Below are 17,767 nucleotides of genomic sequence, written 5' to 3' on the forward strand. Positions count from 1 at the left end.
AACCGCCCATGGTGGGGGGAGGGGTCACTATTGCTTTGTCATTTATCTCCCGTTATCTGTTTTCCCTTTTCGTGTTCTTTCTCAGTTTTGTTCCTGGTCCTGGTGGGGATCTTTAGCTGGGAGGAAACAGTCAAATGTATAGTTCATTTTTTGAGAGATAGATAAATAAAATAATAAATCATAAAATTCCCTTTATTCATCCCCAAGGGGAAATTTGTCTTTAGGGTCTTCAGGCGTCAACCGCAAAGTGAGCAAGGACGAGGTCACACAACAAAGATGGTAGTCAAACTCGTTACATTTAGGGTACGAAGCGGAGACCTTACTGCTGAGCCACGCTGCCCCCCTATTTTTTTCTGTGTAAATAATCTCCCTTGTTATGTACGGTCATAGTCTTGTTTAATATATTCTACTTTTTAAACATTTTCCATAGCTGGATCCTTTGTTTGTGCCTGGATGGGACTTTTAGGTCATGTCAAAATAGGCACATTGACAGATTGCTCATGAAATCTTCTATTCCCTATTTGAACCAGTCACCTTTTTAAAAAAACTTATTATTTAGTGTTTTATCTTCAGGTCTAGAACCTTTCACTCATCATCTGGCGCTGAAATGACCTTAAAGTGTTTCAAGCGTTTCGTGGCTATGTGGTCTAGTGGTATGACACTTTCGGATCGGAAGGCCTGGGTTCGACCTGGTGCGTAGTTGAGTCCTTGGAAAAGGCTCTTTACTCACATTCTCTCACCGTACTCAGGTGTTAAATGAGTTCCTGGTCGTTAACAGCATTGTCTCAGTCGGAAAAAATTGTAATTTTGCCTAACAGTACAGGCGTCTTGTCTCGTTCTACAAGTTACATGTTGCTGTTGGTCAGGGTCCCTTTGTAAAGCTTTGAGCAGGTTTAGTGGATATTGCGCTATATAAAAGCCCAAGCTTTTTATTTTTTTAATTTTTTTTTTCAACCCCTAAAAACAAACATTTATGACTTATGGCAATGACAATGACGTAGCTTTATTTTGTTTTTTACAAATTATGTTAATAAAAATCAATCAAGAATTTATGATGCATTTATGATACATCATTCCAAAGACATGTCGGTTTTATAAAATGCATGATTTATCATTTATGGATAATACAATGTTTTGACTTACTACTATTGATATTTAGGTCACCTTGTGTGCCTTTTCATGTCCCTGGTAACTGGGTTTTTCAGGTTTTTACATATTTATTATATTATCTCCCTTTTACTTTTATCTTTTACATATTTTGATAGTATTATTGCTGATGGCTGAAATTGTCACCAATATGAAATCCACCGAAAGCTGATTTATCAACTTAAAATATACGTTTCTTTATTTTGGATGTATACAGGGTCTTGTAATATATTTTTCTGCATTTATATTTATATGCTGACCGAAACTTGCATTGCGTTTAATATAAGCGCTTGTAAAGTTCCTTGAGTACATTTATATCAGTGGATATTTCACAACATAACAGCTCACTTTTTCATTCATTCGTTTTTCACAAGGGTGGAAAGGGGTGGAAATTTCATGATCCCATTTTAATGTGAAGCATAATACGTTGTGTGTAAGGCTTTGCAACAATCGAGCGGTGTTAGGTTTTTAATTTAAAAAAGGAAAATATAACATTTCTATAACAACACAATACAGTCCTATTAATTAAATCATTGAATCGAAAATATATTCCATAAGGCTCAGCCATTTTATCTTACATTATAGAAGACCATTTGGAGGCTTTTACTCTTTGATCCACCCTGAAAGTTTTATCAACTGTCTGACAATCAGGCCTCTCGCAGCTGAATCACAGTCACCTGTATTCATCTATAACTCATCTACGAGTTTATGTGTCATAATACACCTATAGGTTTTTTTTTATTGATTTCCAATGGGGTGTGATCTTTTTGGGAATGGGAAGTTTTCAGATTAAATACTCCTAATATTCTGAATGAGTTTCTTTCAATTTTTACCAACCTTAAAGGCATCCGTTTCGATCCATAAGCTCCATAGAGTCAGAGTATATCTTTGTTTCTATTTGTCTGAAAGATACAGTAACAATGGAACTGCTTTCCATTAGACCCAGCTACCTATTCCTATGGCACTGCATTGAGGTACCCTATGCTGAATCTACTAATTAAGGTGGTGTGGTGAGTTTTTGGAGATGGTACTTTTTGTCTTGTAAATCATCTCTCTGTTATGCACTATATTATGTTTTGTTTACATATTATATATGATTTGTAAACAGTTGTGTATCCCTCTTAGTGGGGACCTGTGCTTGTGTCTGGATGAGACTTTTAGGTGATCTCAAACTAAGTACTTTGATAGTGTGCTCTTGGAATCTACATCTGTTCCCTGTTTGAACCAATTCCCCTTTTGTCTTCCCTTTTCTTGGATGCTTTAATTGTAATTCTAGAACTTTTTACTTTCCCATTTTCTTCCTTTTTACTGGCGCTGATATGACCTTAATGTGTTGCAAGCGCCGTAAAACCTTTAAAAACCAACAAAACACCCAAAGTGAATGAGGTAAGTGGCTTACCCAAGGACTCTAAGCTGAAGCTTTTGTTTGGCAATCATTGTAAACCAACCTGTCATTGATCATACTCGACATCGCTCCACATTTGCTATATTTGTATACAAGTAACTCAAAGGCCATCGATGCCACACCAAAGTAGAATATGACTAAATGTTGGACGACGGATGTCAGAGAAGAACGGATTGGACTGTTTCAAAAGGTAAATAAGAAACAACTCAGAAGAATACTATCACAGAAGTCTTTATTGTTTACCAAAACACCCAATTTTAAACACACATGATGAACATCAAGAACCAAAACACCCAATTTTAAACACACACATGATGAACATCAAGAATCAAAACACCCAATTTTAAACACACACATGATGAACATCAAGAACCAAAACACCCAATTTTAAACACACACATGATGAACATCAAGAATCAAAACACCCAATTTTAAACACACACATGATGAACATCAAGAACAAAACACCCAATTTTAAACACACACATGATGAACATCAAGAACCAAAACACCCAATTTTAAACACACACATGATGAACATCAAGAATCAAAACACCCAATTTTAAACACACATGATGAACATCAAGAACCAAAACATCCAATTTTAAACACACATGATGAACATCAAGAACCAAAACACCCAATTTTAAACACACACATGATGAACATCAAGAATCAAAACACCCAATTTTAAACACACATGATGAACATCAAGAACCAAAACATCCAATTTTAAACACACACATGATGAACATCAAGAACCAAAACATCCAATTTTAAACACACACATGATGAACATCAAGAACCAAAACATCCAATTTTAAACACACACATGATGAACATCAAGAATCAAAACACCCAATTTTAAACACACACATGATGAACATCAAGAACCAAAACACCCAATTTTAAACACACACATGATGAACATCAAGAACCAAAACACCCAATTTTAAACACACACATGATGAACATCAAGAATCAAAACACCCAATTTTAAACACACATGATGAACATCAAGAACCAAAACATCCAATTTAAACACACACATGATGAACATCAAGAACCAAAACACCCAATTTTAAACACACACATGATGAACATCAAGAATCAAAACACCCAATTTTAAACACACACATGATGAACATCAAGAACCAAAACACCCAATTTTAACACACACATGATGAACATCAAGAACCAAAACACCCAATTTTAAACACACACATGATGAACATCAAGAATCAAAACACCCAATTTTAAACACACATGATGAACATCAAGAACCAAAACATCCAATTTTAAACACACATGATGAACATCAAGAACCAAAACACCCAATTTTAAACACACACATGATGAACATCAAGAATCAAAACACCCAATTTTAAACACACATGATGAACATCAAGAATCAAAACACCCAATTTTAAACACACATGATGAACATCAAGAATCAAAAACACCAATTTTAAACACACATGATGAACATCAAGAACCAAAACACCCAATTTTAAACACACATGATGAACATCAAGAACCAAAACACCCAATTTTAAACACACATGATGAACATCAAGAACCAAAACACCCAATTTTAAACACACATGATGAACATCAAGAACCAAAACACCCAATTTTAAACACATGATGAACATCAAGAACCAAAACACCCAATTTTAAACACACATGATGAACATCAAGAACCAAAACACCCAATTTTAAACACAAATGATGAACATCAAGAATCAAACCAATAATATTTCTTTATTCTTAAGATATTCAATGGACGGATTATCGACAAAGTATAAAAAGATTCAATATTATATTCGGAATAAATCACAAAAATTAATTTATACCCTTAATTAATGACAATAATGTCAAATTAAAAATAAATCAAAACATAAATTATTATTATTCAACAAAGAAGATTATAGAGGATGGTCCCTATCTCATTTAAAAACAACAATTGATTTTAAGTAAGTCAGTCATTTTTTTCTCATTCTACAAAAAAAAAACCAAACTCCAAAAGGTATAGAATGGATGAATTTTCAAGTTCCAATAGAATTATACAGGGGTAGGTATAGTAGTAGTAGTAGTAGTAGTAGTAGTAGTAGTAGTAGTAGTAGTAGTAGTAGTAGTAGTTATAATAATAATAATAATAGAAGTAGCAGTAATAGTAGTGGTGGTGATGAAGAAAATTGTTTTGTTTTTATCATTAATTTTTATTATAAGACTTAAAAGTTTCATTTTGATTGGAAAGCAGAATTTCTAAAGTTTTAACAGGGGAAATAACTAAGGCCGAATCATCAGCATAATAATAATATATCAATTCAATGAGAAATGAATAACAATATTCTAAAAATAAAACAAAATTATAACGAAACATAAAGTTAATGTGATTTATTCAAGGGTGTTACATAATATAAGTTAAATTGAGATCACAGTTTTGGTGCCAAGCGTGTATTATCTTATCATAATACGTTCATGTTGATGACGAGGACTATATTATGGAGCATAAATTTATATTGTGACAATATTGTAACTAGTAGGTACCATTAGAAAAACAGAAAGTCACAGGGTAAGTCTGGTTAACCCACTCAACGCTAACACCGACTATATCCGTAGTATACCCGGGGTTACTTTTACCCCATGCCTATTTATTACATTTTTCTGAGACAAATTATAGGCGTTGTAGTATCAAAACTAATGTTCTTAATTTTTACACGTTAAATGGTAGTTGAATAAAACTATGCTTATGCTCATTTTAAAAAATATTTTTCCAATTATGAAAAGTAGCAAAAATCTCTAGAATTGAGTGAGTAAGTTTACAAAAGAAAGAAAACGAGGAGAGAGAATAGGTAGTTCTTTGATTAAGCCTTTTAAGGTTTCCTATTACTTTGTTTTTGTTTCTAACATTGATCCTAGTCATTCTTGAGGAAGAGAGCAGCTCCTGACTGTAGCCACTGATTGGCGTTTCCTCCACACGGGACATCCAGACGAGTGACGATTCGGTCCCTGACACTGGAGTAGTAGATGGGCAGTGAGATGATCTCCTCCATGCCGTAGGGGTCTGGGGAATCCTGAAAAGACATGTGACATGTGAATGTGAGTTAATGAGACATATAGGGGCCTAGAAGTGAGTCTGCATTTTGACATGAACTCTCTCCTTACCAGCCATTTTCAGAAGTTTCCCTGAAACTTCACACCCACCCAACACACCAATAGATTATTTTTTCAACTCAAATAGAAAAGGAACAAGTACATTCTATACATATAATTGTCCAGTGTCTAATTTTTATAGCTAGAACAAGGTATTTTCTTTATAATTTGTGATGTACAAAGGAAATCAGAATGAGAAAACTGTTGGTTGAATCGTAACGAATGTGACGATTTTCCTATGGATGGTAAGAACAGGGTTAAGGGAGTCTTAAGTTGACAGCAATGGGAATTCTTGACTTGGTCAAATAAAATACAGTAAAAATGGACTTTGTACAGTTGAGCATTCAGTCGCTCTGCAAACGTGACCCGCCATCTCAAACTGTAATTAGGTCTGGGTGAACTTATTGCTAGAAATGGAATCAAAAGTGAAAAATATGAATCTTGGATTAAATGTACATGCTTTATTTAGGGCAATGAATACATTGTGTTTAACTGCAAGAAACTAAAATTGTGTATTCCTAATAATTTTACCATTATATTCACTTTTCGACATTAATGTCACCCCATTATTATTGTTATCATGCCATACTGAGGTGAGAGGTCACAGATACGGGACACAGAGAGTGTGTCTGTAACAATCCATTATGTTTTGATATTTTCCAATTTTATCTCGATAGGCTATTATTAATTGCTAGCAGAATGTCAGCAATACCTCTGCTGATGACCTTTGTTGTATCCACTCAGCTACCTAAAACCAGAAATAAAATTGGTCCCCAATACAGCTCCAGACCTTTCATGAGGCTCTTTACTCACTGTTTCTGAAAATACTCAGGTGTTAAATGAGTACCTAGCCGCTAACAGTGTGGCTACTCTTGACAAAATTAAAAGAGCACTTTACTGCTGTCGAGTCCCGTACTAAACGTTAAGGGTTGCTATTAGTGAAGACCCCTCACATAGATTTTAGAGCACAGAAAGTAAACATTGCACGTTATAAAATCTCCCTTTTATTAATTATTTTAAAAATTTGTTTGTTTTTTGGCTGTATTGAGAATCAACAAGCAAACAAATAAATAACATAAAATCCCAACCTTTGTAATCCAAGCCACAACACAGGGTGGGATGGCCGATACACTGGGAGAATCCCGTTGATTCTCAGACAGTCGACTTCCATTGAACGTACATCCTTCCAGTTGCAGACCTCCAATCTTCAACATGTTCTTGGCACCCTGGATGGACCCACGCCAACTGCAGGCAAACTTGAGACCGTCCATGGAACACTTCATCTCTCTGATTTTAAAAATAGATTTTGCAGAAAACATAATTAATAAATTTATTTTTATTCTTTACTTTCTGTGGGTGTGTAGTGTGTAGTGTATCACTTTGAACAAACTGAATATGAAAAGTCCAATCAAATTTTGTATCTATAAAATATAAAATTTCTTTTTTAAAAATGTAATGAAATGCATTTTTTTTCTCTTAATATTGAAATTTTTAAAAGCGAGTGAAAAAAGGGATATCAGTAAATCAGAGGAACTACTGCTGTGATGAAAATGAGTTTCTGCTAAACTTCTAATAGTAAAAAAATTTTTTTCAAAGATTCTAAGAATTTTCCAACCAACATTATTATGGCAAGCTAAATAAGGATGAGAACAACGTATCGTATCATCACCTTGCCGTCTGCTGCCTGAATGCATTCAAAAACGTGTCGGGCCTGAACAGTTCCGACAGATCCAGCGTTTCCCTCAAGAGAGTGCCTGACTCTGCTCGTTCCACCCACGTCTGGATAGCGGCCGTTCTGGAGACCAAACCTCTCAGATACTGGACAGGATCTTCTGGTCCATCCCACTGGCTGAGCCAATTGATTGGGGTCTGAAGCAAACAAACAAACAAACAAACACTCCATTGTAATATTGAAATGACAAATATAGACAATACATTACTTAGGTTTAGCACTTACAATAAATGTATCCAGTATCTACCACATGATCAGCTACTTATAACATTATTTAATGCTAAATGCCAATATCTTGCCAGTTTTGTTTTTTGTTTCTGTTTTTTTGTTGTAGAAGAATAGGATTTTGCATTTTTTTTCCCCCTACAATTCATTCAAATCCCTTAAAGATCAATTTTCATTTTACTGTAATGGCCGAGAATTTACTCATTTTCACCCCTAAACTGTCAAGTTGTCGTTCAGAGCCATTAGGCCCGATGGAGACAGAATTTATCCCCATTTCTATAGTGTGGGACGGACAATCGCAATTGCTTCCCACGCTTTGGACAGGATACTAGTCTAACAGATCCAACTACCCAATCAGTACTGTGTGGACTGAGGGGAAGGGGGGGGGGGGGTTATAAAAAAATCTCGGTTTCACCTGAGACCAGTCCCTGTGGTGTGAAGAAAAAATAATATGATATGATATAAGTCCAGATTTATGTAGGCTTTTACAGCCTTTTATCTGCTCTTGTGCATTCGTGAACGTATTTAATTCAAGTCTCTCAAAACGGGGCATGCCACATAGTGGAAGGAGGTGTCTGAAATTAACTTTACAAACAGTATTTTTCTGTTTCACAATGAGCATCAAGACGGCACTTGAATGCCTGCAATGAAGGGGCGTCGGCAACTGTCCTACCAACCCAGCTATCGAGACCCCTAAACTGATAAAACAAGGTGAACGTTTTCAAGGCTGTGTGAGAAGAAAATAAAGATTTATTTCTATTCTTATGTGCATTCTAGCAGAAAAAGTGATTTCTAAAATCACTTGGCATTTTTTAAAGCCCATTAGCCATTTTTCTAAGGCCTATTTGACATTTTATGTGATCTAATCTGGCAACCTTGATCGCCATCAACAATAGCACCACCATAAGGCCTATTTGACATTTGATGTGATCTGGCAACCTTGACCGTCATCAACAATAGCACCACCATAAGGCCTATTTGACATTTGATGTGATCTGGCAACCTTGATTGTCATCAACAATAGCACCACCATAAGGCCTATTTGACATTTGATGTGATCTGGCAACCTTGACCGTCATCAACAATAGCACCACCATAAGGCCTATTTGACATTTGATGTGATCTGGCAACCTTGATTGTCATCAACAATAGCACCACCATAAGGCCTATTTGACATTTGATGTGATCTGGCAACCTTGACCGTCATCAACAATAGCACCACCATAAGGCCTATTTGACATTTGATGTGATCTGGCAACCTTGACCGTCATCAACAATAGCACCGCCATAAGGCCTATTTGACATTTGATGTGATCTGGCAACCTTGATTGTCATCAACAATAGCACCACCATAAGGCCTATTTGACATTTTATGTGATCTAATCTGGCAACCTTGATCGCCATCAACAATAGCACCACCACCACCATCATCGGCATCTTCTTCACTTTTCCTATAAGAATCAACAAGATTTTTCAAAAACTGTCTTCTCCTATTCGTTTATACCTCTTGATTGAGAAGAGCAGCCGCCAATTTCTGCACATCAGACGTCAGGAGTTGTGTCCCCCTGATGACCTTGCTGAGAGAAGCTAGTGACGTGTGCACAGATTGGACCAGTTTGATGGCGTTGTAACGCTCCAGCATGATGAAGGTCAGGATAGGAGACGCGCTGCCTGCTTTCTCCGTCGGGGCAGAAATCTTGGTCTGGATGATGTTTTGACCCTGAAAATTTGATACAATATGGAGATCAATGAATAGTTTTAAAAATAGAATTTATCCTCATTGGTTATGGTGCTGATTTGAGAGTTAAAAGCCAGACTTTCCTTCTTGAAAAGTTTGAAAACTCTTCAGTTTTAGGAGATTAAAATTGTAGTTGCTATAATAAACTTTAAAAACCAACAATTTACCCTCTCAAGGATTAAACAACAATTCTAAATCCTTAAAATAAATCAAGTGTGAAGGCATTAACTTTCATTTTCAATAATTTTTTATGACTTAGAGATTCTCATGAAAATCTGAAATCGGAGCCAAAATTTCGTCATTCTACGAATGTTTCGTAATAGTCGGCAGGTCGGCATAAATAAACCTGTAATGGGACCTTCAAAGTAAACTAAAATCATATCACTTTAACCTGGTAACAGCAGGAGTAAGTTTTTGGGTTTTGTTTGTTTTCAAAACAATAATTTATCTCTTTGTAGCTTTATGGTCTAGGAGAATGACACTAAGCTAATTAGATCATGTTTTATTTCTTTAAAATTTATTTGTATTTTTGGGGGGGGTTTTTGTTATGTATTTTTTTATTATTATTACTATTATTATTATTACTATTATTATTATTATTATTATTACTATTATTATTATTATTATTATTACTATTATTATTATTACTATTATTATTATTATTATTATTACTATTATTATTATTATTATCATCATTATTTGCTCGTTTATCTGATTATAGCTATTGATATTGAATATAAATGCGATTCATGAAGCCTGAATCAAATGTTACTCCTATGTGGTCGGTAGTCCTTCAAAGCCATAAGGCCAATGGAGCCGGAGATTATTCTAGTTTCTGTATCAATAAATGGACAATAATTATTATTTGCTACGCAAATATATAGAATGCTAGTCTACCGCAAAGTACTTTCTACCATACCCTACTGACCCAGCTACCCATCTGGATGGACTGATTGGAGAGACTAATATTGAATTGCCACTCAAAATAATTGTAGTCTTTCAGAGCCATGAGGCCTATGGAACTGGAATTTATCCCGATTTATATAGCGTGAAATGGACAGAAGCAATTGCTTGCTACCCTTTGGATAGTATGCCAGTCTATCACAAAGTACTTTCCACCAGATCTAACAGATCCAGCTACCCAATCCCTGCTGGGTGGACAGGTGGGTCAGAAAAAAATCTCGACTGCACCCGGAAATGATCTCAGTCCCTTTACTTGTGAAGCGAGTGCTCTACCAACTGAGCTATTGGGACTCAAAATGGACAATCCCAATAATCACCTGGTTGACTTTCTTCCAGACGTTGAGAATCGGCCCGAGTTCCGTGGCCCAGACTTCCTTGTCAAACTTGCTGGCTTTGGCATCTGACCTTTGGATGATGCGTAGCTGGGAGATGACCTGAGAGCTGGTCATTCGCTGTGTGGATCGCTCAATGTTCTCTGGCAACCCAAAATAGGACGGCTTGTCGAACTCTGGCAAACTTCCAATGACGTCGATGTAATCCTGGCAGTTAAAAAAAAACGGTGAGAAAGAACAATGGAATGTTAGAAAGCTTGTGAGTTCTGCTGTAATACACTTGAAAACATTTTGATAAGAAATATATGTGTGTGACTATGAGGTCTTGCAGTACGACACTCGCCTTCGAGTCAGAAGATCCAGGGTTTGAGTCTCACTCTGAGCGGCGCATAGTTGAGTCCATGAGTCTTTACTCACATTCTCTCACTGTACTCAGGTCTAAAATGAGTAATTAATGGTGTTGTCTATGTCCGAGAAAATTGTAATATCACCTAATACGTGTCATGTCTCGTCCTGCATGTTAAATGTTGCTGTTGGCTAGGGTCCCCTTGTAAAGAACTTTGAGCACGTTTAGTGGAAATTGCGCTATATAAATGCTCAAGTGTTTTTTTAAATAACAGTATTTAATCCACGGACTCGATCCAGCATCATGTCAGTGAATAGAACAGAATAGAAGCACTGAAGTCGACACTTAGAATAGTGAGTTAAACTATTAAGATAAAGGAATTTTATCTTTCTGGTGAGAGAAAATATATAGCACATTTTGCAATTCCGATAATTTTGACTTTAACATGTTCATATCTGGGTCGACCTGACTCTACATCAGATTGAAGTAACATCATTAAACACATATTTGTTTAAAATCATAATATATCATTTTCAATTTAAGAAAAAAAAGAATATGAGTAGTGAATGAAAATTGTCGAAAATTTAAAACAATTCAATCAAAAGATGTATCAGAAAATGTTTTTTGAATTTCTTTAGTGTTGAATGAAAGAACTAGTTGTCAGTAACCCCTTGTTTGGCTTTTGAAAGCTGCAAAAGCAAAACCCAAAATGAGCATTTATATAGCATAACATCCACTAAACTTGCTCAAAGTGCTTTATAAGGGGTCCTTAGCCAACAACAACACATAACACGTAGAACGAGACATGACTCCGGTTAGCCGATATAACATTTTTTTTATGACAGATAAAATGCTTTTAACAGCCGGGTACTCATTTTACACCTGAGTACGGTGAGAGAATGTGAGTAAAAACCCTTTCCAAGGACTCAAATATGTGCCGTTCAGAGCAGGGCTTGAGCCCTGGACCATCCTGTCTGAAGAAAAGTGTCATACCACAAGACCACATAGGTGCATCATTCACTGAAATATTATATCACAGTCTCCATGTCCTTTTAAAAACATTCATAAAAGTTACAGTCATATTTCATTTAAAAAACAGCATACAAATATAATTAATGAAAAAGTTTCGTCAATTCTATTCATCTAAGAACACAACCTTTCAATGTAAAAGAGAATTGATCAGTCTTACCCGTATGTTTGTAGAACCAGGCAGTTTCAATGGCCCAAGCCTCTTGTTTTTGCCTTGCTGGGAAATGACGGACCCGTCAAAGAACTGTTTGAGGTAGGACACCATGACCCTGGTGTCAAACGGATTGTCCACACGACCACCGTAGATGGCAAACTCAAACAACCCATGGACAAACGTCCACTGCATCTCGCCACCTGTTGAAGGAATGGAATAGAACAGAATAAATAATGAAACGAATGGTAAATACCTTGATATGATTTTTAACAAGAAATTTCTAAAAATAATTTAGCTTGTGATCAAAATCCTTATGAATTAGGAGAAGAGGCAAGACCACACCATTTCCAGCTCTAAATATGACCCCAAAAAAAAAAAAAAAAAAATTAAATTTTTTAAAACACAACTCAAAACCTAACTAGTAAAGACGTGATCAAGTAAAGTTGTTATTAAAAATTTTTTTTTAATAAATTAAAAAATGACCTTAAAAAAAACATTAAAATATATAAACAACAACTGAAAACCTATCTAGACTAAAAACGTCGTAAAATAAAGTTGTTATAAACATAACAAACAAAAAATGATGATCAAAAATAAAAACCCTAAATAATTTTTTTTTTTTTAATATGAAAACCTATCTAGACTAAAGATGTCTTCAAATAAACTTGTTATTTTGGGCTGTTCCCCCAATCCTATTGATATAAAACATAAAAACAACAATGTAACATGTTTAGATGGTCACACAAACATTAAATTAATTAGATTTCGAAAGAATGAAACTGTACTGCAGAAGTTGATGAAAATTACACTTTAAATGTTTTTATAAAGAAATAGCAATATAAAAATAAAACATAAAAAACAGTAATATACATATCATATCTGAGAAATGAAAATTTTGATATTTTATCAAGTAAGTAGATGAACACTTAGTTTAATGACCGATGGTCGTTGTCGATGGTTAATTTAATACAACTCAGCCACAGTTCAACTATGATCAAGAAGCTCACTGGCCAATCGATCGAATATTAAATTTTAAAATTTCATAAAATTCCACTCTGCAAGTGTGCAGCTATGATGAGAATATTTAATGTCTGCATATTTTACAGACGTGCAGCTATGATGACAATATGCAATATTTAATGACTGCACATTTTACAATTCCTATTGACAGGGACAATTTGTGACCCAACGCCTCATGACGGTATTACACTGAGGTGACTTAAACGCTAACATTTGAATTTATTGTGAGAAATATGAAATTTGGGTTGTTTATATTTTAACCCACCATCTCGAAACCGTTGTTTATTGGGATGATTCAGGTGCTGAAAATAGAATTTATGGACCAATTTATGATACTTGGGGTCAGTTTATATATATATATATATATATATATATATATATTTATATATATATATATATATATATATATATATATATATATATATATAAATATATATATATATTGTTTTGTTTATTGTTTTTTTTTTTCTTTTTTTTTTTGTTTGTATTTTGTTGGTTTTTTTTGGGTTTTTTTTTTTTTTTGGGGGGGGGGGGGGGGGGGGGGGGGGTTTGAGGAGAATGGATAGTTTGGTCACTTTTAACGTTATATTGTTCACACTGAGAAAATACGAGACATATTCATATTGAGACGGAGGATCAAATAAGTTCTATTGAGTAAAATAGACACATGATTTTTTTTTTTTTTTTTTTTTAAGTGACAAAATTTGAATCTCACATAATTTCTGGTCACTTTCTAATTTTAAATTAGGGGGGGGGGGGGTCATTTGAGTCACCCCGAGAAAACAACTTTTTGAGATGACAGGTGGTATCATTTATGTTTTTGGTTTATTGTAAAACAAAAAAATAAGCAAAAAAAATATATATATATAAAAATATATATATATGATAAAGTTCTACAATTGTTTCACTTAAATGACCTGAATTGTGATTCATTAACCAGTGGATATTAAATGGAAAAAATTTGTCACAGATGGACAAATTCCAGTTAAGCGGTTGTTCCAATTAAGTACCAGCAATGACTATAATTTCTTTTAAGATCAGATAAAAAAAAAATTTCTTTATAAATAATGAAAATAATGAACCGATAAAACACTCAGAGACAACATTGGCCACAAGCCAAAATAAGTAAAAGTAAATAATTTTTCAATTCAGTATTCCTGTTCTTAAATATGGAGAACCATCTAGATATAAATACTGAGGTTTAGCAGATTATGTATATCTCACATCATGTATAAAGTATCACGATTCTATCACATGATCATTCTCATTATAAGTAAAAATAGCATTGCTATGTGCTTTTTGATTGGATGTCACAATGTAAACATTCATGTGACTCGTATAAAAATCGCATAGAGGCACTATATTTACTTATAATGAGAATGATCGTGTGATAGATATGTGATTCGTGATATGTGATATGTATGATCTGCTAAACCCTGTAATAATTAATCCAAGCATAAGCTGGAACCTGAAACCTCTCGTTTTTTTTTTTTTTGCATTGAATGCTTGGTATGCCACCAGTAACAACACACTTTGTGATTTTGTGTTTAAAAAGGCAAATTAATTATAGAGAGTAAAAGATTCATTATGTTAGTAAGTAAGTAGATTGACACGGCAAAACACATTGGTGCAGGTTGACACGGTGTCGTTTTCACTTCTAAAAATAGTGAATAATGACGATGGTGATGATGATGATGATGATGATGAGGAGGAGGATGATGATGATGATGATGAGGAGGAGGAGGATGATGATGATGATGATGATGATGATGATGATGATGATAAGCGCTTAGAGTCTGGTGTCTTGGATTATAGCGCGATATAAGTTTTCACATTATTATTATTTTGATGATGATGATAATGATGATGATGATAATGAAGATAGCAGTGACGGTGTATGTAGTGATAAAATAAATTCCTTCAACTGTAAAGCATTGAAACAACTGCGTTTTCAAAACAAACCAAAAAAAAAAACGCAGTCAAAACAAGACAAAGCTGAAAAAAAAGGAAATATGTTTCAACTCAAATTACACACACACACACAAACACACACACACACACACACACACACAAATAATAAAATTCCACTCTCATACATAAATGAAATGTTTCTTTTTTGAATAGGGAATTGATTTTGTGTTTGTATATATCATTTATGAATAAAAGACTAGAGAAGGGTTCATTTTTGTTAGAAGTATTTATGAATTAAAGAATAAAGATTGGGTTTCATAACTTAACACAGTCTGAGACGAGGGGTGAGAAAGTCGAGTGGATAGAACATTTTACATCCATCCAGGAGATCCGGGTTTGAGCCCCGCTGCAATATCTCGTATTTTCCTTAGAAAAAATTAACCCCTATTGTTCTCTTTGTAGGGAGGGTCCAGATAGCATAGTTGGTAGAGTTCTCGCTTAACACACAAAGGGATCAGGATTGATTCCAGATGAAGTCGAGATTTACCCAGCTGCGATTGGATGGCTGGATCTGTTAGATCTGACAGAAAGTACTTTGTGATAGATAACAATTCTATCAAAAGGGTTACATGCAATTGCTGCGATCCATTTAACACTACAGAAACCTTTACAATTAAGCTTTGCGAGCCTTAAAACTTTGAAGGATTATTTTTAAAAATCTTTTCAGATTAGATCGGGTGTCAGGTTAGAGTCAATGGGAACTCCAAATGTCTGCAAATACAAACCACTGTGCTGAAGAAATATGGCATTGATATCACCGTTTTATGAAATTAAATTAATCATATAAGGTGAATGTAAAATATGGCGAAGAACAAACACAATCAAAGGTGATTTGGTGGCAATTAAAGTTAGTAAATCAAACTCTCACTTCAAACAGTGTGTTGAAAATGTTAATTAAAACAAAAAACAAAACATCCCCCCCCCTCCAATAAAAAACAAAAAACAAAACAAAAATACCCAAAACAAACACTCAAACGAGTAAAAGATTGAATAACCACCTCCAAAGGCGCGAGCATCATAGAGAACTGTCAATACAACATGCAATGATGGAGTCATTAGGGGATGTGTCAATCAAAACAATTATTAGTAATTATCATTAATTAATTAACTGAAATATCGAGTCAATTTTAAGAAATTTCCATTAGATGCTGTTAAAAAGGGTTTCAAAAGGAAGGGAGAGAACTTACAATAAACTATTATTAAAATAATATTCTAATAAGGATTTAATCTTGTAAAATAATAAAAGTAAGATTAAAAAATAAATAAATTGGTAACGACAATAACTAATTTAAAAATCAACAAATCAAATTATATAATATATGTAAAGATTTGAATTCAAAAGATTTTCTCTTTGATAAAACAAAATACCAGATAAATGAATGTAGCCATTGGTAAATTGAAATAAATATATTTATTTATAATGATTGATTTATACAAAATTTTAGAAATTAAACCAGTTATTTTATCTGAAGCTTGATATATTCATTTTGCTCCATGACAAAGTAATCCTGACAAAGTAATCCTGACAAAGTAATCCTGACAAAGTAATCCTGACAAAGTAATCCTGACAAAGTAATCCTGACAAAGTAATCCTGACAAAGTAATCCTGACAAAGTAATCCTGACAAAGTCATCCTGACAAAGTCATCCTGACAAAGTAATCCTGACAAAGTAATCCTGACAAAGTCATCCTGACAAAGTCATCCTGACAAAGTAATCCTGACAAAGTCATATTATTTATATGACACAAAAGTTTGAACTGTTAAAAATCAATACTTTATATATATATATATATATATATATATATATATATATATATAATATAGGCAAAGAGTGACTGACCTCCTTTACAAAGTCGTTCAATGATATCAGCTCCAGCCCTCAGATCAGACGTGGAGAATTCGTAGAACTTTGTCCAGCCTTGTGGAATGTACATCCTTCTTTCCTGCATGACGGCGTGGAACCAAGCCAGGGCAAACAAGGCCTGGGATCGGAGAACGTTGCCGCCTCTTGCTACATAGTCTGGTGTCCATGACTCGTATGTTCGCATCAAATTTCGTTTGACACCAGGTGGCGCCTGTGTGAAAAACCATATCATTGTGAGCTATAGGTAACCAAAGTTACAAATTCACGTAACATAGAATTGTTTTTTGTTTTTTTATAGTCTAGACAGTTTGGTAGGCTGTATGTGATAAATAAAAAGTGTTAACATTTTCTTTTGAAATTTTATTTTTACAAATCATCTATCTGATCTTGATTTTAAAATATAAAAATTCTTTTGGATCCATGAATATAATACTACGATATAAATTTTTATATCAATGAAAAGAGAGATTGTGTGAGAAAAATCCTTACAGTGAAGCTTGCTTTTATTGAAGCCAGTGTTTTCTCTTTTAAAAAGTTCTGTCTCAATTTAACTGTCTATCCATTTAACTGTTTTCGTTTCACTTCTTTTTTTCTTATTCTACAATTTCTTTCCCACAAATGTCACCATGTTCAAGCATACCTCATATGTAACTTTGAGACTTGACTGCAGAAGAATGGTTGG

General features: G+C 34.3%; 1 protein-coding gene across 7 annotated transcripts in view; it reads right to left on the reverse strand.

Moving 5' to 3' along the window:
* Window positions 1-2,766: 2,766 nt before the first annotated feature.
* The window catches only part of LOC144970039 (cytoplasmic dynein 2 heavy chain 1-like), an 85,515-nt gene continuing 70,514 nt past the window's right edge, over window positions 2,767-17,767 (reverse strand). For 4 of the 7 annotated variants that reach the window (XM_078909234.1, XM_078909232.1, XM_078909233.1 and 1 more), the window contains 8 exons: window positions 17,726-17,767; window positions 17,062-17,296; window positions 12,236-12,429; window positions 10,686-10,907; window positions 9,172-9,387; window positions 7,380-7,579; window positions 6,799-6,997; window positions 2,767-5,631 (listed from right to left, as the gene is read on the reverse strand). The exon at window positions 17,726-17,767 is cut by the window's right edge and continues 69 nt beyond it. In XM_078909234.1, the coding sequence (XP_078765360.1) occupies window positions 5,473-5,631; window positions 6,799-6,997; window positions 7,380-7,579; window positions 9,172-9,387; window positions 10,686-10,907; window positions 12,236-12,429; window positions 17,062-17,296; window positions 17,726-17,767 (1,467 nt within the window). In that variant the 3' untranslated portion in view covers window positions 2,767-5,472. Of the gene's footprint in view, window positions 5,632-6,798; window positions 6,998-7,379; window positions 7,580-9,171; window positions 9,388-10,685; window positions 10,908-12,235; window positions 12,430-16,218; window positions 16,246-17,061; window positions 17,297-17,725 lie in introns of all 7 variants that reach the window. The other 3 variants (XM_078909228.1, XM_078909229.1, XM_078909227.1) reach the window with 1 other exon arrangement.

Source organism: Berghia stephanieae, chromosome 4, assembly GCF_034508935.2.
Source record: "Berghia stephanieae isolate SIO BIC M18660-M18661 chromosome 4, UCSD_Bste_1.3, whole genome shotgun sequence".
In the NCBI taxonomy this organism is placed as follows: Eukaryota; Metazoa; Mollusca; class Gastropoda; order Nudibranchia; family Aeolidiidae; genus Berghia; species Berghia stephanieae.